Source organism: Psittacula echo (genome assembly GCF_963264785.1).
Source record: "Psittacula echo genome assembly, chromosome: 10".
Classification (NCBI taxonomy): Eukaryota; Metazoa; Chordata; class Aves; order Psittaciformes; family Psittacidae; genus Psittacula; species Psittacula echo.
The window spans coordinates 22238787-22259702 of record NC_137741.1 but is presented as its reverse complement, the minus strand read 5'-3'; the positions used below and the strand labels follow the sequence as shown (position 1 = coordinate 22259702).

General features: G+C 56.8%; 1 protein-coding gene across 2 annotated transcripts in view; it reads right to left on the bottom strand.

The window, feature by feature from the left end:
• Positions 1-883: 883 nt before the first annotated feature.
• Positions 884-20916, bottom strand: part of FRMD5 (FERM domain containing 5) — a gene marked incomplete at both ends in the record, with an annotated part of 64683 nt that continues 44650 nt past the window's right edge. Inside the window, 13 exons of one of the 2 annotated variants that reach the window (XM_080626044.1) lie at positions 884-1464; positions 3602-3708; positions 3813-3881; positions 4509-4583; positions 5808-5899; positions 6452-6515; positions 7334-7422; positions 9140-9227; positions 9687-9810; positions 11100-11197; positions 14087-14165; positions 14399-14441; positions 14984-15088. In XM_080626044.1, coding sequence (XP_080482170.1) covers positions 884-1464; positions 3602-3708; positions 3813-3881; positions 4509-4583; positions 5808-5899; positions 6452-6515; positions 7334-7422; positions 9140-9227; positions 9687-9810; positions 11100-11197; positions 14087-14165; positions 14399-14441; positions 14984-15088 — 1614 coding nt within the window. The remainder of the gene's footprint in view (positions 1465-3601; positions 3709-3812; positions 3882-4508; positions 4584-5807; positions 5900-6451; positions 6516-7333; positions 7423-9139; positions 9228-9686; positions 9811-11099; positions 11198-14086; positions 14166-14398; positions 14442-14983; positions 15089-20916) is intronic. The other variant, XM_080626045.1, reaches the window with a different exon arrangement.

The window sequence follows — 20916 nt, the reverse complement described above, 5'->3', positions numbered from 1 at the left end:
TAATCCAGAATTAGTGCTGGGTTAATTGCTGTTAGGCTTCCAATAGTGTTCAATTCCTAAACCCTCTGCTCAACGTGAACCGCTCGGCCAACCGATCCGGCAAGTAAAAAAAGACTTGATCAGATTTGATAACAAAATAGCATTTCCTTGTTAAAATAGACCTTGAAACTGTCTCTTTTTTTTTTTTCTTTTTTTTTTTTGGTTCTTTTTTTTGTGTGTTTTTTGTACAAAACAGGTACAGCTTCCGGAGGGAAAAGGTCTTCCTAATAAATCCAACATGGTCACTACCAGGCTCGGCCAAGGGTGCCTGTTGTGCTCGCCCTGCCCCTGGGAGCACTGATGCTGGGAGGCTGGGGAGGAGGTGGGATTGCTGAGGCTGCTGTGCTGCAGGGAGCAGGGCACCACAGCATTCCCATCGCATCCGGCTGTGCAGGAGGCTCCGGGCAGCAGGGACGGACTGCGGCAAAGCGGCACGGGGGCGGTGGGGTGCACAGTGGTGGATTTAGTAACGTAGGAGTACACGAGTGTCTGAACCACTGCTCGGTAGCACCATTGCTAAAGCTTCTGTGGCACGGCATCACCGATGCTCCTGCAGTGCTGGGCAGCAGCAGGACCACAGCACATCCCTCTGCTCGGTGCTCCCGTGTGAGGGGCGGAACGGTGAGGTGCTGCGCGGGCTGCGGGGGCCGAGCGCGGGGGGGAGGAGGCTCCGGGGGCTGTGCCCACCCTCCTCTTCCTCCCGGGACGCTGCCTCCGGCCGCGCCGCGCTCTGGGTCGGGAAGGGAGGGTTATGAGCGTGTGCCGAAGGCGCCGCGGCGCGTGCCGGGCACGGCAGCAGGTCTCTCCCCAGGCCCCCGGCTACTTAAGGTGGTGGCTGCTGCCTTCAGGTGTCAATGAGCAGGCTTACCACGGCGCGGACTTTGCAGGCAAACCATCGCCTGAGGGGACAAAAGTATTGGTAATGGAACTGCTCGAACTCGGGGGTCTGGCGGATATCGCGGAAAAAGGCAGTGTCAAGGTCGGACTCGGTAAGGACGATGAGGAGGAGGAGCAAGACAAAGAGGAGTCCAACTGTCACAAGGAGCAAACGGAGGACACTTAAAACAAACTTATTCACCTGCTCGGCCTGCGCCGCACCCAGGCTGCCAGTGCTGGGGCACAGTGCCCGCAGCTCGCCCGCCTCCTCCGCCTCGGCCGCTGGCGTGCCGGCCTCTGACTCCTTCTCCTCCTCGATGGAGCACGGGGCGCCGTTGGCCTGGCGCGAGAGCAGCATGAGCTCCAGGCTGTGCTCGGCCACCGGCGTGGGCAGCACGCTGTCCGCGGGGCTGTAGTTCTCGTCCGCGATGACCGCCACGCGCTCGCTGCTGTCGGCACGGCCGCCGCGCCCCGGGGCCACGAAGGCGTCGCCGTGGGAGGCCGAGCGCACCGGGGTTGAGTGGGCGCTGTCCCGCAGGGACTCCAGGCCTGGGGGACAAAGGGGACACTCAGGGGTGTGCAGGACCCACCCTCACCTGCGCTTGGCTGAGCATCGCTGGGTTTGGTCCCCATCAGCTCTCCTGCACCGGTGACGCGGGAACACCCGTGTGACCTGTCACCGTCACCGACAGCCGCTGGCTGCCAGCCCGGGCCGCGGGCTTGTCGTCAATCGATCACAGACACCGTGTGCTGCTGCTGCGCTGAGGTGACAGACACCCGCACCGGGTGAGGCCCCTGTGCCGTCAGCAACACCAGCACCGAACCGGGAGCAGCCATGGGCAGGGATGATCATAGAATCACAAATGGTTTGTGTTGGAAGGGACCTTAAAGCCCATCCAGTTCCAACACCTTCCACTACCCCTACAGCAGCAAAGAGGGTGCAGGGGTGGGGGGGTAGAAACACTCCACAGTGTCTGCACTGGGGCAGCCGGTGGGAGCCCCGGGACAAGCACGTGCCCGTCTCGGGCTGATGCATTAAAAGACAACCTTGGGGACATTTCTCCTGTTAGGGAGGGCACAGTGCACCGCGGCACAGTGTCACTGGGGGCCCTGGTTCTGCCAAAGGGTGAAGACCGGGCCCCATTCTGCCAGCATTCCCTGGGGCTTTGCAGCCTGTTCCTTGCAAATACTCCCCAGATGCCTCTGGATCAGCTCAGCTTAACACGAGTGCCGCTGCGGGCACCGAGCACAAGGGGCAGCTCAGGCGATAAGCACGGCGGAGGAATAAAGCTGTTCTCGCCCCGCCAGCTATGTGCGCTCGGGTGTCACACAGCTCATGTGAACAGCCCGGCAGGGCGGGCAGCCCATGGCGGGGGGCCCCCTGCTCGTCTCTGCAATGAAAGCAGTGCTGGTACCCCCAAACCAAACTATCCTGCCCTCTGCTTGCTCCAGGCACCGGCAGACAAAGCTCAGCAAGCTGGGTCCAGCCCTGACACGGGAGCTGCTTTGGATAATAACAGCCCAGAGCTCAGCCAGCACAGGAGACCCCATGCACATATCCTGCGTCCCATGTCCCTTATGGGGGAGCCGCGGGAACCCCCGGTGCCGGCGCTGCCGCAGCAGGGCGCAGACCCGCAGCATTACCTAGCATCCGTACAGCTCCATGGCCGCGGGGAGCTCTGCAGCGGGGGCCGGGCAGGGCCGGGACGAGCGGCAAAGCCCCCAGTGCCCGGGCCAGCAGGCGCGGCCCCAGGGCCAGCACCCGCACCCTCACCTCCCGGCAGCAGTGGTTGGCGAACCGCAGGTCCACGCTGACTTTGGTTTTGATCTTTATCAGGCATTTCACCATGGCTGCCCTTGGGACGGCTGCTGCCCGCGCCTGGGCCGGTGACGCTGCTACCGCGGCCCGGGGGGGTCAGGGCTATTCTGGGCTCCCTTGGGACCGAGGTGAAGTGGGAGCGAGGAGCAGCAGCTGCCGGGGCAGGGGTGGTGCCGGGAGCGCTGCCAGCGCCGGGCTTCATTGCGGGAAGCTGCTTAACGCTGCAGCGGCTTCGCAACGGCAGCGGCGGGAGGCGGGGACGGGGGGCTCCCAGTTAAGCAGGCACAGAGGTGACCCCGGCCCGCTGCTGCCCCGGAGCCAGCGCAGGCGTCAGCCCTGGGCTCCCTCGGGGGAAATGAATCCCTTTCCTGCTCCGAGGGACCCGGCTCTTTGGGCAGGCGGCGCTTGTGCACCCTGTTCATGTCCACAGACCGGGGAGTGGGATCGGTGTGACTGTGCCACGGCAGGAACCGGCCCCGCAGCCCATAGGGAGCAGGGCACCCACCGCACACCCAACATGGGGCCTTCTGCTGTATCACCAGTTCAGTCTACACTAACGTTGATGAGAAGTCCCGCTCTGCTTTGCTTCTGCCCTGGAAACTTCTGTGCCACAGCCGGCTCCAGCTTTGCTCGGGTTCAGCTGCTGATGCCAAACTGGCCCTGAGCCACAAGAGCAATGTCTGGTGCTGCCTGGACTTGCCATAAGACCCTGGGGACACACCAGGAACCTTCCCTGCCCCGGCGCCCCCACACCAGCATCAGGAGCTCTAAAAATCACCTGGGGTTTGCCTGCAGTGTGTCTGTGCCTGTGCCTGTGTATGCACACATATGCACGTCCCCAGCACCAGGAGGTTGCCCATGTCCTACCTTCCATGATGGAGATGTGCACAGCTCTCCTGCGGGTGCGGGGCACGCTGCTCAGCCGGGGGCCATGGGTGATGGAGGGGCAGCTCCGGCTCGGCACCAACCCTGCCCTGTGGATGGGAACAGGGACAGTGTCAGAGCCCTGGTCTGTGCCTGGACACGGGATCAATCCCACTCCACTCCAGCGGCTTTCGTGCTGCTGCCGGCCTCTTACCGGTGAATCTCAGGTGGCTCCCTCTTGATCTTGGCGCTGGACTCCATCACCTCCTTCGCAACACGGCCACTGTGGGTGGTGCAAGAGCAGCAGTGTGAGGACATGAGCACGGCACCACGAGCTCCCCTGTGGCACAGGGAAGTCACAGGGAAAGCACAACAATCTGCTGGTGAGAGGAGCAGGGTGACACCTCTGCACCATGGCTGCTCCTGCCATGAGATGCTGGACACTGCAGGGTCACCTCCCCTCCGGGGGGACCCACCACGGGCATCCAGGCAGCCAGCAAGGAGGATGCTGCTATCGTGCACCTCGAGCTGGGGATGTGCTAGGGTCTCTCGTCCTGCAGATACGAGGTCCCAGGGCCAGGCTCTCGCCACTGGGCCAGGGACCAGCAACACCCCCTGAAATTTAGGGATTGGGGTGATTGGTTTCACTTCTTGTTCTCAAAAGCCAAACCCCAAAGGCCCCATCCCCTCCTCTCCTCCACTCCTGTCCCTCCAAAAATGTGCAGTTCTGGTGCTGGGGGGGAGTGTGTCAGTGGGAAAACAGAGAAAGAGGCAGCGATGGCCTCGCTGGGGCTGACAGGAGGACCCTTGGCACGTTCTCAGACCACTGCAGCCCTGAACTGCTTCTCAGAGCACCACCACAGGAGCTTCCAAAACCATCCAGTAACTGCTACTTACTGTCATTATTTACCTGTATCGGAACCGGCTTCCCTTGAAGAACAAGTTGCTGCTGGACACTGTCCGGACCTGGCTCGACTTCTCCAGCCTGCAACGACACCAAGAGCTGTGTGAGCATCCCACAGAGGATGGCCAAATCACAAGGACAAAGCCCTGAAGATGTGAAACAGCACCAGGAATGAAACAAGGCCCTGCCAGCAGTGGGGGGGCTCGGGATGGTGGGACACGAGCACTTCAACCAGCAGTGGGTAAATCCTCTGGGATGGACAGTCCAATCCCTCCTCATCCCATGGGAGCTGGTCCCTTTCCCAGGAGGGGCCCAGCAGCACCTCGGCCAAGCCTCCGGCCCACTCCACCGGGTGCATAACGCAGTGGTAATTCAATGACACGATTAATCACGAGGAGATTTGTAAAGCAATATTGCAATTTCATTTCATGTTAATATAATGAGAAATGGAACCTGCTGATTGCGGCCGCTGATTGCAGTATTCCCAGGGAGGAAACATCACACGCTTTATCTGCGCCTTGCTGATTAAAGTAAAATTCATTACAAAGCACAGAGTAGGCTGGGCTTGGGCACAACATGAGCAGGGTGGTAAAGCCAAACCACCCTGGTAAAGCCAAGCCAACCCCTGGCACCTCCCTGGCTTGGGGCAGGCAGTGCAGCCCCGCTAAACACAGCGGGGGCAGGAAAGGTGCTTTGGTGGCCACACATTGGGGAGCTCAAAGCTCTGGGAAGGACAACACCTTCCTAACCTCCCCCAGCGGCAGCTGCAGCCCAGATAGCCCCCAAAGCCAGCAGTGGTGGGAATGGTCCCTCGAGCCATGGTCCCCAGCAGCCCAGGCTGTGCATCACCTCCCCGGTCCCTGAGTATCTCCCATGAACAGTTAACGTGTCCCCAGAGAGCTCAGAGCAGATTATTTCTGACAGGTTTCGGCCTTCCCCATTACAAGGCAGCCCTACAGCACCCCTGGGCGATGGCTCCACTTCCCTGGGGATTTCTGGGCAGGATTCAGCACAAACAGCCCCTGGGAAAGCAGTGTGAAAATCCATCCCCCATCCCTGACAGTGTTCAAGGCCAGGTTGGACACAGGGGCTTGGAGCAAGCTGCTCCAGTGGAAGGGGTCCCTGCCCGTGGCAGGGGTTGGAGCTGGAGGAGCTTTAAGGGATTCTGTGGTTAGGTCAGAAAATGTTCCCTGTGCTTTTGGTGACTTTGCCTATGCCCTGGGACCCGGCTGCAGCGCTGGGGCAGGTGCTGTGCAGGGCAGCACAGAACACCCATCACACACACCCGTGTGGCCTGGCACTCACTTGTAGAAAGCCTGGTTTTCTATCCCGCACTTCCAGAGGTGTTTGCAGGCTTCTGGTGTTGGGGCAAAATACGTGAGAACAATTTTCTTTTCCTAAAGGAGAAAGACAGGGAGTCTGTGGGGGAACAAGTGAGCGGTGCCCGTGGGGCAGGAGGCTGCAGTGTGGATGGAGCCAGAGAGCAGCATGGACATGGGCAGATCCTCCTACAGAGCCGCTCAGGACACAAGGAGATGTTGGAGCATCACCACAGTGATGCCACAGTACCCGCCTCCCGCCTCCTCTGGGTCACTTCCCTTTTGGATATCCAGAAACAGTTTTACAAGCCCCATGCTGGTGGCTCGTGTGGAGCTGACTGCAGCCGAGGTCCCCAGGCTGATTCCATTAACCAGGAATGGTGGTAACAAATAACCACAACAACCCTGGATGCAGCCCCTGGGCTGCACGGAACCCGGGGTCTGCAGGCTCTGACACCCAGAGCAAGGCACCCAAAGCAGAGGTGACCCCAGCGCTGCCACCAGCCCGCAGCCCCTGTCCCATAGCCCTGTCCGCACACCACCAGGTGCAGGGTGCAGCCTGCCCGCTCCATGGAGAGCCTGCTGAGGTAACACCCGGCTGCGCTCGGCATTCCCACGGCAGGCACTCACCTCTTTCTGGCTTACGTACAGATAGAAAGTCTTCCCTTCGAATTTCATCTTGGTCACCTCGTTCCTGAAAGGACAAGGACAGGCGGGTGAGGGCTGCGTGGAGCCCAGCACAGGCCACCTGCGGCACAGGCATGGCACGGGGGCTGCAGGTTTGGGAGTGGGGCAGCTTCAGGACCCTGCTTCTCATCCCTGGGAGGAGCTCTGGATCAGAGACCAGCATCTGCTGGAAAGGGGGACACCCATCAATGGGGCACCCCAGGGTCACCAGGGACCGGCTGGGTGGCAATGCCAACTGCGAGGGACACACCAGCCAACAGCTGGGATGCAGCAAAGGCCGAGGAACAACAGAACTGCTTCAGAGGGGCGGGGGGGAGCTCTGCAGGACTCAGGGCAGTTTAATGTAGACAGATGTAGAAAATAGTGTCTGGGGCAACAAAGCAAATGGAGAGAGCACACAGCTCACACGGGAGAGCCCCTGCACCCTGACCGGGACAGGGCTGGGGTCCACTTGTTTTCTCCCCTGCTTGTGGGTGGTGGGTGTGCAAGCTCTGTGTGTGCTGCTGCAAGCGTGTGCAGGGCATGGGATGGGGTTTCCAGCTGCTGCAGCATCACTCCTGTCCGTGCCTCAGACCCCATCCCAGCTCTGATGTGGGCACTGAGTACACTCACCACTGTCCCATATGGGAACATTGCTCTGTGACTGGGGAAGGCACCCGGTGCTGGGATCATCTACGTGCCCCATCCATGGGAGCTCACGTGAGCATCCCTTGAACGCCCCAGGGAGCCGAGGGGCTCTCATGGCCCTGCCCTGCAGCACCACAGGCACCTCATGGCTGAGCAAACAGAATCGAGCAGCATGGGCGATGCCGGGTGGGAACTCACCATTTGATGAAGTGAACTCTCTTATTTCCCTGCAGAACAACGAACCCGAAGGGGGTGAAAGCCAGAAACGCCGCGTTCCCAGACACATCCTGGAAGACAACATCTCATCAGGATGCTTCCAGGCAGGGCTGGACAGGGCTCGGCTGCCCCAGCAGCCTCCTCCCCAGTCATTACAGCAGGAAACAGGCAAACCCCGTTAGTTCTGACTGCCCCAGAGCCCTGCAGAGCCAGTGCTGCTGGGCAGCACCGGGACTGTTGTAACCCAGTAACGAGTGTCCTGTATGGAGCAGGCAGCAGTTAGAGTTAATCACAGTGTCCAGTCTGCAGGGAGGTGCTCACTGACTGCCCTGAACATGGCACACACAGACCCTTGGGGTTCTAACAGCGTTCTGAACCCGCTGTGAGTGATCATTGCTGGTGGGATCCACCCTGGCTGCTCTTCGGCCAGCAGACACCCAGGTGGGTTTCGAAGGATGCTGAGCCGAGGGGACGGCGCACACCAGGCTCAGGATTTCTGGTGCATTGGGCAGGAAAAACAAGTAAAGGAGTTTTAGAGGGGCTGCTGCAGAGGAGCGATGTCTGTTTGTGCCTGCAGTGTTTCCCAGGGGAAAGCATGGCAGCATCTCCTCAACTTGGGGGCACAAGGCTCCCCTCACCCTGCTCCCAGTTCTGCCCTTTCCTGAATTAATCAAGAGGGGAGACACCTCTGCCATTTGCTCTGCAGCCCAGGACTCTGGGTCTCAGTTACCCTGCTGGCACAGTGCAGGGAGACAGAGCTGTTCCCAGATCTCACGAGTCTGAGCAGAGAACAAACAGGTTTTAAATCTAGATTAGATCAAAAATCCACCCTAATCTGTCCAGGGTGAACGGCCAAAGCAGAGCACCCGGAACCGGCACTCAGCACCCTGCACATGGCAAGATGGGGACCCCCAAACCCATCGTGTCCCAGATGCAGCAGCCCTGTCCTGCAGGAGGGTTCCTGTGCGTCTGTGCAGAAACCACCTTTGCTGGGGGACAATGTGAGGACACAGAGGCTTGGTAAGGGCTGAGGTGTTGAATGGGGCACAGGAAAACAGGAGCAAAGCCCTCAGTGGTGCTGAGCATCGCTCCTGAGGCAGCATAGCCCAATGCAGCCCGTATTGCAGGAGAGCTGCACCAGCGCCGTGATCCAGCTCCTCCAGCCTGGAAAATCCTCTCTGGCAACCACAGGCTGCCGGCAAACGGGACAGGCCTCCCCAGGCAAGGTGTATTTACCACAGTCGTGCATTTATGAGGCCCAATTCGGTTCAAAGCCCCAGGAGACCACAGAGCAGAGCCCTCAGAGTAACATTCTCTGCCTGCTTTGCACCCTGCATCCATCTGCATGCGATCGGATTATAAGGGACCAGAGAGAGCCACATGCAGTGACATCTGCAGTCAATAAAAAGCATTTCAGACAGCAAACTGGATTACTGGCCGGGGAGGAGCAGGGTGACAGACTGTCTGTGACAGATTAATGCTTGCTGGTTTCCCAGACACATCCCTGACCTCGCTGCTGCCTCCAAATGACACGCTTTAACAGAAGACGATCAGCCGCTGTCTTTCGTAGCTGTCTGCATGTGAAAACGCTTCCTTACAGCTTCCTGAAGTACCCTCTGGAAGGATTCTGGAGCACTCATATCCCTGCACCTCTTTGTGCACAGACTTTGTGCCCCGGTTGGGGCTGGGTTTTAAGGCTGGGGACTGTTTAAGACCAGGCACTGGGAGCAGATTGTTACCAGAGGGAGAAACCCAGCCCCAGCAATGGCGTTAGGAAAAGTGTTTTACCTTGCAAGGGTGGGGGTCAACCCCGTAGGTCTCCAGAGTCTGGGCTTTCCTGAGGAAATTCAGCTCTGAAGTAGCTGGTGTCTGCCCACTGCAGGGGGGGAAAACAGGGGAAAGAAGAACATTCCATGGGAGACGTGAATGTGACAGCCCTCGGCTACAGGCTTGCTGTTAATAAGAGGCATCAATCATGGCATGTCCCCACGACATTGCTCAGCACGATCAGCAGCAGGAGCCCAGCACCTGAACATCCTGCAGGACACACACTGAGCCCCGCACTGGGATGGACCCAGACTCAGAGCACCTGCAAAGGGAGCACTGAATGTCCTGTACAGGCATTTCTCCAGGGGAGGAAAGTGGAGTTTGCTGGGCAGCAGCAGCAGTGAGGGCATGGATTGCCCAGGCTCCTGGGAGTTAATCCCACCTCGACCTGCTTCCCCAAAGCCTCTCTGCTCTCCATGTTTGCCTTTACCCACGCTGCCAGGAGCACTGCAGGCCCTCAGCACCATGGCACCACTGGGATACAGCACAGCCAAGCACCCGGCCATACCTCAGCTCCGACTTGTGGATCTCTGCAATTTTCCTCTCCAGCTTCTCTGAGTGTTTGGGGAAGAACTGGAACTTGGAGCTGTAGCCTTCTGGGTGCTTCCCCGGGTCATAGTCCCCGATCTCAGCTGGTAGGAGACAGAACTGGTCAGGAACAGCAGCGCAGCCCAGACCACAGCGAGCATCCCCATCCGACCTGGTCACGCTTCCTATCAGGAGGGGTCGTTTGATTCCCCCCCCCGCTGCGCTCTGGGAAGACCCCTCCTGCAGTCCTGATCCAGCTCTGGGGCAGCAGCACAAGAGGGACGTGGAGCTGCTGGAGCAACTCCAAAGCAACTCCAAAGGCCATGGAGATGCTGCGAGGGCTGGAGCAGCTCTGCTCTGGAGCCAGGCTGAGAGAGCTGGGCTGGGGCAGCCTGGAGAAGAGAAGGCTCCTGAAGGGGAGACCTGAGAGCAGCTCCAGCGCCTAAAGGGGCTGCAGGAAACCTGGAGAGGGGCTTGGAACAAGGGCCTGTAGGGACAGGCCAAGGGGAATGGCTTTAACCTGCCCGAGGGGAGACTGAGCTGAGCTCTTAGGCAGAAGCTCTTCCCTGTGGAGGAACAACTCAAACCATTCCCTGAGGCTATGAAATGCCTGAGACAGGCAGCTCAGCCCCACACCCTCCTCAGCAGGGGCTGTCGCATCACCCTGTGGGAGCTGGCAGCAGTCGCTGCTGGTGTTTCGCTGTGGAGCTGGTGTCTCCTGCCGGGACTTACAGCAATCCAGCAGCCAGCTGCCCCTGGGGATGAAAGGACCTTGCTCTCGTTTAAATCCCTCCCATCTCAGGTCCTACGTGAAGTGGAGACATTACATTAATTTTAATGTCTTCAGCTTAAAGCTCTAAAGTGCGTAAGAACACCAGCCCTGTGGGATACCTCCAAACACTCTGGAGCTGAGATCTGTGGGGTTTGATTGCCAGGGTGCATCTCTCCAGCTCATCCTGGGGACATGACTACAGGTACCAGGGGACTGCCCAGAGAGGGGCACCAGCATCAAGCCAATCACCCTTGGGTGGGGAAGACCACATCGTGGTGCTGATGGCACATCAAGGTGCTTCGGTACCACACCAGCAGCTCCCAGCTCTCCCAAACAGCCTGAGAAGCTCCCGCTGTGCACTGAGTGTTGCACCAGCCACCTTTATGCTGCCAGAACCGCTCTGGGAACATCAGCAGTGCCAGGCACCGGCTGCAGTGAGACCCCAGCACCTTGCTCAGCCCCCTCCCAGCCAGCCCTGAGCAGCACAAACATGGCCTTGAAGCATGAGCCCTGCACTGGCAGGATGACATTTGTATTCTAGGTGCAATGATCTGTTGTAAGTGAAATAATGTAATCAGTGCTCAGCATGAAAAGCAAATTTATCTTGTCATAAAGCATTACCTTGAAGGATATAGGCGGCCAACAAAGCAGCATCTGAGGTCTTGCAGAGGAGACGGCCGTGGTAGAGATCCCTTTTGATCTGCAGGAAGACTAAGTACCTGAGGACAGAAGAGATAGTCCATTTATTAAGCAAAGTTTAAAATACCTAACTAGGCAATTTAATGTGGAGTATCTGCCACAAGACACTAACAGTGGAACAGCTGCCACTGCACGAACATTCTCTCCGAGCAGCCCATTTATAAGACATTACACTTGCTAGGGGTGAACCAGTGCAAATTACCAGGCAGTTCCTGGGTCAGGGCTGGTGCTGGGGCTCAGTCTGCACATCCCAACCCTGCTCCTGCCCGTAGGGACATGGTACCTGCTCCAGGGCTGGCACCCGGCCCAAGGGCTGATGGAGATCTGCACCAGCACAGCCATGGCAGAGCTGCTGGCACAAAGAGCTGTCACCAGGGACTGGGGTGCCCGCAGATGATGCTCTGGAGGGGCCTGGCGGTCCTGAGCCCACCCACCACTGCTGCACTTCCCAGTCCTTGCCCTTGCTGCTGCTCAGCTCCCCATAAGGTGATTTTCTCCTTCCCAAACTTCGTGTCCTTCCAGGCCTGTGCGCACGCACCCACTTCCCTCCCCGTGCTCGCCGATGATCAACACTCCATCATCCCCAGCGAGGTGCCTCTTATCTCCATGCACCAAAGCCCAGTGAAAGATAAACCCAGTTGGAAAATTACACATTTGAATAAATGTAAACCTCAGCAGCAGTCTGGGCTGAGTCATGGGGCAGCGCGCTGGGAAGAACCTTTGGATGGCAAAAGCTAAGTCAGAGAGTGAAGGAGCTCAGAACTGTGTTCAGATAACCAGCTCTCTGCAGTGCCTCAGTCATGCTTCCTTTCCCAAATCCCTATTTAGGACGAGATAAACCCCTGATTTTCACAAATAAAATATATTAAAGAGAAATCCAGATATTAAAGTGGACTCGGTGCAGTGGAAGTAAATTTTAAGCCCAGGTTTAAGCCAGGCACATCTCGACCTGCAGCAAGCAGGGGCAGCCCACCCACACAGGGGCTCACCCTGGGGCCGCTGTCAGATCTGGATCCCAGCACAGACCTCACAGAAATCACACAAATCAAAGGGGCTTAATGCTGTCATTGATGCCCCCTGCAGCCCCCTGTTCCCTCAGACAGGGAAGGTGTGGGCATCTGAGCTGGTTTTACAAGCAAAGCCATTCCACAGGTGCCAAACAGGTTTTCCAAAGCCTTGGAAAGGGGAGATTCCCAGGGCAGCACTGGGCTGTGGGATGAGGCTGCCTTGGATGAGGACATTAAAGACGGGAGTTATTTCTTCCCTGTGAGGAAGATGGGGCTGGACCCGGCTGAGCTTTCAGGTCCTTTCCAACCCAAACCGTTCCATGACTCTGTGATTTCTGAGCTCCTTGGCTGGCTCCATCCCCAGGGGAAGGATGAAGGATTTCCAGGCACATAGGAGGGGAGGACTCACCCTGAAGCCTTCACCAGCCAACCAGAGCAGTCCCCAGCACCACCTCAATGCTCTTGGGGTCCAGCTCCCACCCTGCAGCCATGTAAAGCCCTGACCTGCATTTCAATTCTCCGGGCATGCTTGACAAGTGCAGATGCTTGCTAAGCTCTCATTAAGGAAACACAATTAACACAGTGTGTGCACGGCTTAATGCCCACGTAGCAGCTGGGGTTACTCGCAGGCACGGCTTTGGCCATTTCACATTTAAATTAAGGCTGCTCAGGGCTGTATTTGCTGGGAGCAAATGTAAAATCTGCAAAGTAAGGAAATGGCTCTAGAGCAGACCCAGGAGATGTTTCTGTGTGAAAGTATTCCTGGCACCTCTGCGGGTCCCCAGAGTGTGCCTGTGTGAACAAAGGGATCCATCCTCCCCAAGAAAGCTGGTTGCAGCTCAAGTCTGGCAGCAGCAGAGCCTGGCACTCGGGACGTGAGGCCGCCTTTTAAGAGGCCAGCAAATGGGCACAGGGCTCTTTACAAATGCTTTCCTCCTGCTCTGCGTGTCTCCCCTCTGAGGTCAGACCCAAACAGAAACTTTCTCAGGCTTCCAAATATCATCTTAAGGGGCTCTTTGGGGTTTGGGTCCTTGTGTGAAACACAAGCACTGCTGTGATTCCTCTGCGAGTGCTCTTCGCATCCTTCCTTCTGGCAGGAACAGCAGCATGAAGAGCCCCTAAAGATAGAAGCTTGAGACAAGTGCTGCCAAGTTTCTGCATCGCAGTTTATCACCGTTCCTCCCAGAGCATCCATGCCCCTTACGGAAAGGGATGGGGCTAACTACTTCCAGGGGATGTCAAGGGAACTGGAGACACTCGAACCCCCTCCGACAGACCGCACACACACACAGTGACACCCTGATGTGCTCAGGCAGTGGCACTAACAGATGATTCACAGAATCCCAGGTGAACGGATCTCAAGGACCACCTGGTCCAACCTTTCCAGGCACAGCATGACCCAGACTGGGTGTCCCAGCTGTACCCTGTCCAGCTCAGCCTTAACAGCGTCCGGTGCTGGGGAGTCACCTCTTCCCTGGGGAGATTATTCCAGTGGCTGGTTGTCCTCATTGGAAAAGTTTTCCTCTTGTGTCCAGTCAGAATCTCCTCAGGAATAACTTGTGCCCATCACCTTGTCTTTCCCATGTGATTCACAAGGAGCAAGAGCATTAGCAGAAGCAGAAAGTAGACTATCACAAAACTGCTGCTCCTGCTTGAACCCACCTTCCCTGAGCGGAGCACACGTGGGGAATGCCACATTCCCACCACACCTGGGACAACCCAGGAAAATTCAGGTTTGTTTGGAAATTGAAATGGCTGCTGCTCTCTCTGGACTGCGAAATGAAGCTTGAGAGTATGGTCCTGCCTTGGCCAAGCCTTTGCTGCCCCAGTGCTGGCCAGTGCAGGGCTCCCGGTCCCACCACAGCAGGACCCCCAGGACCCCCATCCTACATCCATCCTTACCTGGTGATCTCCTCCTTCAGAGCCGCAGGATCCGTGGGGTAGAACTTGACACGGAAGCACATGGTGAAGGGAGGCTGGGCTGCAGCGAGAACAGCGGCACTGCGGTCACCGGAGGCAGGGCTCATCCTCTCCATCCTCCCCAATAACCCCGCTCCAGGGGATGCTTGGATAATGCTGGGGTCTCCCCTGCCCTCCCCAGTACCCCCAAACACATCCAGCTGCCCTGGGTGAGAAGGGATGGATGGGCATGGGGCCATTCCCGGCTGTAGTGATCCCTGTGTGTCCAGGGCGTCTGTGCACAGCAATACTCACCCCGCATCTGCTTCACAACCGACTTGGTAAATTCCAGCCAGTGCTGAAAGGCAAAGGAAGGTAATTAAAGAGATTCAGTTACAAACACTCTCAGTTAATGACATCGACCTTTGAGGCGACAGCACCACGACCTGTGTGAGCTTCCCACAGGGTTCTGCCGTGGGCTCTCAGCTCCGAGCAGTCCCATGTCTTGTTTCCCTCTCCATTACCCAAGGCAACAGGCACATGTGTTTTGCTGCTCGGCACAAAGCTGTTGCTTATCCTAACCTGGGTGTTAAAGCGTGACTCTGTGCTAGAAATAGTCCTGCAAAGCCAGTGTCAGGAGATCTCCCCTTTCGCCTTTGCAGTAGCATCAGATCCTCTCACTTTGCAAACACAAGTTGCTTCCACGCCTCGCATGGGGACCCCAGAGCTGCATGAGCTCTCCCGGCTCACACATCCTGATGGCGAGGAAGCATCAGTGGAGCCTGAATTCGGTTTTATTGCAGCCATTTGCCTCCCGCTCCGGTTTCCCTCCCCAGCAGCAAGGATAAGCCTGATACCACCGAGCTGCAGGAACCCCCATGGCCCAGCCTGAGCTCTCACCCTTTGCTTGTCGGGGTCCACAAACCGGATGCCAAAGTAGTCCTTCTCCAGCAGGTTCAGGTGGTGGCAGAGAAGGTCGAACAGGTACTGACCCTTGGCATCTCTCTGCAAGACAGAAACTCATTTACAAAGGGGCAGGAGGAGGGTGGTGGAGCAGAGGAGCCAGTGAGTGAAGGCTTGTTTCAGCAGCTCCGTAACCACAGCCTGAACTTTGTGACAAAGTAAAGCCCTGTTGGTTTAACATGCAGGGACATTGGACACACCGCACCAAGCCCTGGGAAAGGGTTAATGCCAGGCCCGGGGGGTTCCGGCTGGTGCCTGTGGAGCGCCTGTTTGATCAGATAATGCACACGTTAAATGTATTTGTCAGGAAACAGGAACCTGTGTTATCTGAAGGAGGCACTGTCGCCTGTCAGGAGCAGCCTTTGATCCGCGGAGATGCAGCACTGTAAAGCAAGTCCCCCATCGAGTGAAAGGCAGAGCAGGGCTCCCGTCTCTACCAGGCAGTTCTAACGCTTCTCCCTGCCTGGCCTAGGCGAGGGGGTTTCCTCGGGGGTACCTCACCTGCTTTAAGCTTTTCAGCAATAATAAGAGCAGGCAGGACAGAACAAGGGGAATGGCTTGAACCTGCCAGAGGGGAGACTGAGCTGAGCTCTTAGGCAGAAGCTCTTCCCTGTGAGGGTGCTGAGGCGCTGGCACAGGGTGCCCAGAGAAGCTGTGGCTGCCCCATCCCTGGCAGTGTTCAAGGCCAGGTTGGACACAGGGGCTTGGAGCAAGCTGCTCCAGTGGAAGGGGTCCCTGCCCGTGGCAGGGGCTGGAGCTGGAGGAGCTTTGAGGTGCCTTCGATGCAAACCATCCTGTGATTCTATGACCTGGCAGCCTGGCAGTGAAAGGGTCACTGAACCTTGCCTGGCTCAGCCCAGATAGACCATTACTGGGCTTTTGGACCTGCTGTTGAAATGCAGCAGAGCAGCCAAAATCCTGCTGGCAGAGCCCATGGCTGGGGATGGCCATGGGCTGGGCACCGCAGTGAGCCCTGGCCTCCCTCAGCTCAACTCACCCTGATTTATTACCATGGTTTTAAGCAGCTTTCCTGGTTGTAGAAGTGGAGACTGGAGGCAGCTGTGCTGGGCATAGAGGGGGTGAAGCAGCAGGATTGTGCTGGGAGCGGTGCCATAAGAGCTTGCACCGAGGCAGCACAGCGCGGCTGGGAGATGTGCTGGAGCTGTGCAGGCAGCGTCCTGCCAAACCCACCCCAGGCTGGGGGGATGCTGAGACCATAAACAAACAGAGCTCCCTGCAGGCAGCAAGTGCTGCCAGACACCGAGAACATGGCCCCGCAGCACCGAGCCCAAGTGTTAGGCATCACCTCTGCGTGCTCTGCTCTCCTGCATTCCTCATTCCTCCTCACCCGGCCAGAGAGCAAAGCCCACCCCTCACCCTACGATGCCCCAATGTACTCAGCGCTGGGAAAATGAACCTTTCCCATTCCCATACTCAAATACTGAAACTCACATTCCAGCTGCACACTGGCCTCACTTAATGCTGGTCAGCTGCATTTGTTGCAGCCCCGCAGCCATGGCTGATGGCCATGGACCTGCTGGTGAAGGGGTGCACCAGCCCCACAATGATGTGGCGCATTGTGGCCATGTAGGATGTGTACAGCCACGTCCAGGCTACCCTATGCTCAGGAATGGTGATGGTGCCCCACAGAGACCACCCTGCAGAGGAACAAGATGCCCAGGGACAAGGAACAAAGCATGAAGCACAGGATGCTGCCGGCCGGGCTCGAGGCACGCAGAGATTGCCAGCACTGCCGGCCGCTGCTCAGGAAATGAGGCCGTTCATTTATGAGCCTGAATACAGATTTAGGTGCTGAACTTGGAAAACGGTGGCCTAGATTGTGCTTTATTAATAGGCTAATGGAGCGCCTGCATGGATCATCCATCGCTGTCAAAGAGCCGCTGCCTGGTGTGGGCTGTGTGCCCAGCTCAGGTACAAGGGCAGGGAATGGGAAGGAGTAATGAAACCTGCCAGAATCCAAATCCCTCTTCCTGAGTTACAGCAAATTATCATTCTTTCACTAAATAACGTTCATTTTCCAATGAGAACTGAAGCAGCAACACAGAGCTTAAGGAAAGAGAAACTGCAGCAGCATCTGGTGAGCAGGAGAGCAAACACCCCAGACTTGCTTGTCTGTCAGGCACAAAATAACCTTCCAGATCAGCTCTGCTGTGCAATAGAGGAAGACTGGACGTCTTCCTGCATTACAGAGAAGTAGTAATAAATAGTGATGCTTCCTTCCCCTTGTAAATATCGCCTCAGAGGCTGAACGCTTGACACAGTGCAGAGGTTAAAGCGACCGACTGCAAAATGGGTTTGGAGTTGCAAAAAGACACACTCCTAAATCATCCCAATCAGCTCTGAAGGGCTGCGGGGGCCGGCGCAGCTGCTGCAGCACGTGCCCTGCTGCAGTGGTGACAGCACATCTGGCTGCAGCAGCCGGGACCCTGAGCGCCGCAGACAGTTGCAGGCACAGGCACGCTGCCCACTGCCTGCAGCGCCGGGCTCCAGCCTGCTCCGGCTCCCCGGGCTTTCACACTCGGGAAGGTTTGTTACAGGGAACAGCCATGGAAAACACCAGAGGAAGCTGCAGAAGCAGGAACCCTTCCAGCCACACGGGAAGAGCCCACATCGTGCCCTCCTCGCCTGAGGGATTTGCTCCTGGCTCTTCTCCCTTTCCCTACCCGTGCCCCAGACGAACACGAACATCTTCAGACTGCTTCTCTCTGCAGTTCTAACCCAGAGAAATCACAGCAAAGGACAGATCAGACACCCCCCTCTCCCCAAAAAAAGTCCAACAGAATGTGGTGAAAGTGAAAAACCACAAACAGCATTACAGGGGAAAGGCTTTCTCTTTGATCTCTCTAACTTGAATTAAACACACTCTAAATTAATCATTATGAGTATGTCTTTCAGGAAATTATCTGAGCTGTCTTTACAAATCACAACTTAAAAGAGCTCTCTATTGCATAATAACAGCTTAAATATGCCATGTTTTGATCTTTGTATGTTCTTATAAAATAAGTCTTCTGTCTGTCCGAAGATTTGCAAGTTTCTAGGTCAGCCTTTCAGGGCACAGCAGTCAAACGGAGGGACTGCCACCAGCTGCCCCATTCACCATCCCGCCTTGTGCACACAGGGAATGCCACGTGCCGAGCCAACACACACCACATGAAGTTATTTACTGCCCAATATTAACACCTGCAAATGGCTTTTTTCTGGTCTTCAACTTCTTGAGGAGCTGCAGATAAGGCACCCCACCGCGTCCAGACATGTGCGGGTGTGCAGGGTGGTGCATTGCTGTTATTAACATCACTTGTGCGATGGAGCTGGGCAATGAGGCACATTCCCAGTAGAGGCAGTGCCAGGAGCCACGAGCTGATGCTGTGCTGCGGGTGCTGCTTCCAGCGCAGAGCTGCAGGGGTAACGCAGGCTGCTGGTCCCTCCTGATGGCCCACACTTGAGTTGCCCTGGTTCCTTGCAGTCCCTACCTTTGCCTTTGGTGTTGAATGAGCTGAAGCTGTGCCCCTGCTTGCAGGAGGCTGCTCTATGGCACAGGCAGGAAAGCTGCAGCCCTGACTTTCCTGTGATGGTTCCTGCAGCCCAAAGCACGAGTAAAACCTGAATGGCTTCAGCACTGCAGGGCAGAGACACGCCACAGCCACCCAGCCCCACACACATGAAGCTGCTCACGGGCCCATCTCTACCAGTGGGTGCTGGCCAGAGAATGAGGCTCCCCTCCTGCCACCCCAGGGCTCTCGTTCAGGGAGGACATAAACCCCGTGGATGAGGATGCTGCTATGGGAAGCAGAAGCGGTGCTGGCTCCAGGCATCCATCACTACCCACACTGCTCCTCTACTAACCACTTCAGAGCCATCCAGCCCTCAGCATTTTTATGAGGTACCTGAGGAGCATTAATGTGTCAGCAGCAGCTTAATAGAGAGATTTACTGCTCTCTGCTCAGGGAGGAGACAGGTTCATCAGTGGCCTCAGCAACTAGCTTTTCCAGGGAGTTTTATGATCCCTTTATACATGGGGACAGAAAAACAGTGCTGTGCTGATGGCAGGGAGATCCTGCTGGGATTTTCCAGTAGCAAACACATCCATTCCATGGCTTGGAACCTCCGTGTGCCCAGGACAGTACTCAGAGGCCTGAGCACCACTGCTGCCAAACCTGCCACCTCCATGACTAGTACCAGACCAGCAAAGCCAGTTCCCAGGATGAGCCTGAACACAACCAGCCCCTGAGTTACACCACCGTGGCTCCACAGAGCAACCACAGCACGTACCTAAGAAACAGCAGCATTTGGAAGCAGCTCCTTCCTGCATTGTTTGGTTTGGAAATCTCATCATGGGGCTGTCCATTCCTCCCGCTTCCCCAGCTTAGGAGGAGATTATTTCTTAAAATAAACTGTCAAAAAAGGTCTATTTTAGAAAGCGAAGTTTAAGCTTAAGTCTCTTTAGCAGCAACGTCTGAGCTGGGGGAGATCAAAGACCCACCGGCTCCATTGCCAATGTGAAGAGATTTCCACCAGCAATTTGACTGCAATGCTGTGGTTTAAGTGCTTCATTTCCAGCATTCAGCATGGCACTGGATGAGCTGGGATTTATTATCCCTCACACAAAGTTCCTGTGCACTTTGCAGGCAGGGCGAGCCCCAGCTGACAGCTCAGCCCTCAGCCAGTGCCGCAGCCGAGCTGTGGTGCGATGAAGAAACGGGCACGATGTGCCTGAGAATATTCAGTTCCAGACAGGAACAGCAGCCCTGGAATCCGTGAGCGCGCCTGGACCAGAGCACAGCCTGCAGGGCTCTACAGGATGTGTTACCTGCAGCTCCTGCCCTGTCCCCCCAGCCCCTCTCCCTGTCCTCTGCCACGGACAGAAGCATTATTAGCATTATTATTCACTCTTTTGGTGTATTATTATTGGCTCTTTTGCTGCTATTGCATCAGCTGATGCACTTGCTCCATGTAAGCAGGGCATCAGACCCTGCCATGGCAAGAAGGGGAGCAGGTCCCCCCCTCCCTGCCCAGGACACCTCCAACTCAAACACACGGAGAATCTGGCCAGCAGCAGGAGCTCAGCACAAAGCTGCTGTGCTCGAGGGTGCTGGAGGCTTAAACCCCTGTTGCCATAAATCACAGCACCAAGGAGCCCCTGGAAGATGCTCTTGGAGCCATTGGAGCTCAGGAGCGTGCCAAGGGACTGGTCCCAGGGATGGTCCCCTGGGTTCTGAGAAGTCCCTGCAGAGGATGAGCCTTGAGCACGAGCAGCCCAGTGCAGCAGGAGGAGAGGGACGAGCACGAGAATGTTTCCAGCCAAACCCAAGCCTGGGGCTGGTGTCCAAAGGCAGCACCAGGGAAAGGGAGGATAAAAGGCCATGGAGAGCCAGGGAGGACTTGGGACAGGGACACTCAGATCCCAAGGAGCTCCAGTTCCCAACAGCAAGGTGCTGCGGATGTGCTGCTGCCCAGACCCAACCAGGCCCCCCTACCCTTGGCTCTCACATGTGCCAAAGGAAGGGGTCTCCATGAAACACACAGAAAGCAAAGGTGATAACAGCAGCAGAGTTGTCTGATGGGCAAAGGGCAGCTGCAAGCAGGAAGAAAAGTGGGAAACAGAACAATTCCTCGACAACCCCAACTCCTCCTGCTCCACCACATGCTGTGGCCACTGGAGCCCACAGTCACCTTTCCCATAGGAGACTCAGAGTAAGGAAAAGGGGGTTTACGTAACACTGAATGTAATCCTGCAGTATTTATAGCATATGCATTTCAGTATTAATTCCCTTTTAGCTGTAATCCTTCCTCCCCGCTGACACAGTGATTTCCGTCTTCAAGACTTATCCGAGGAGTTTGCTCCAGAAGTT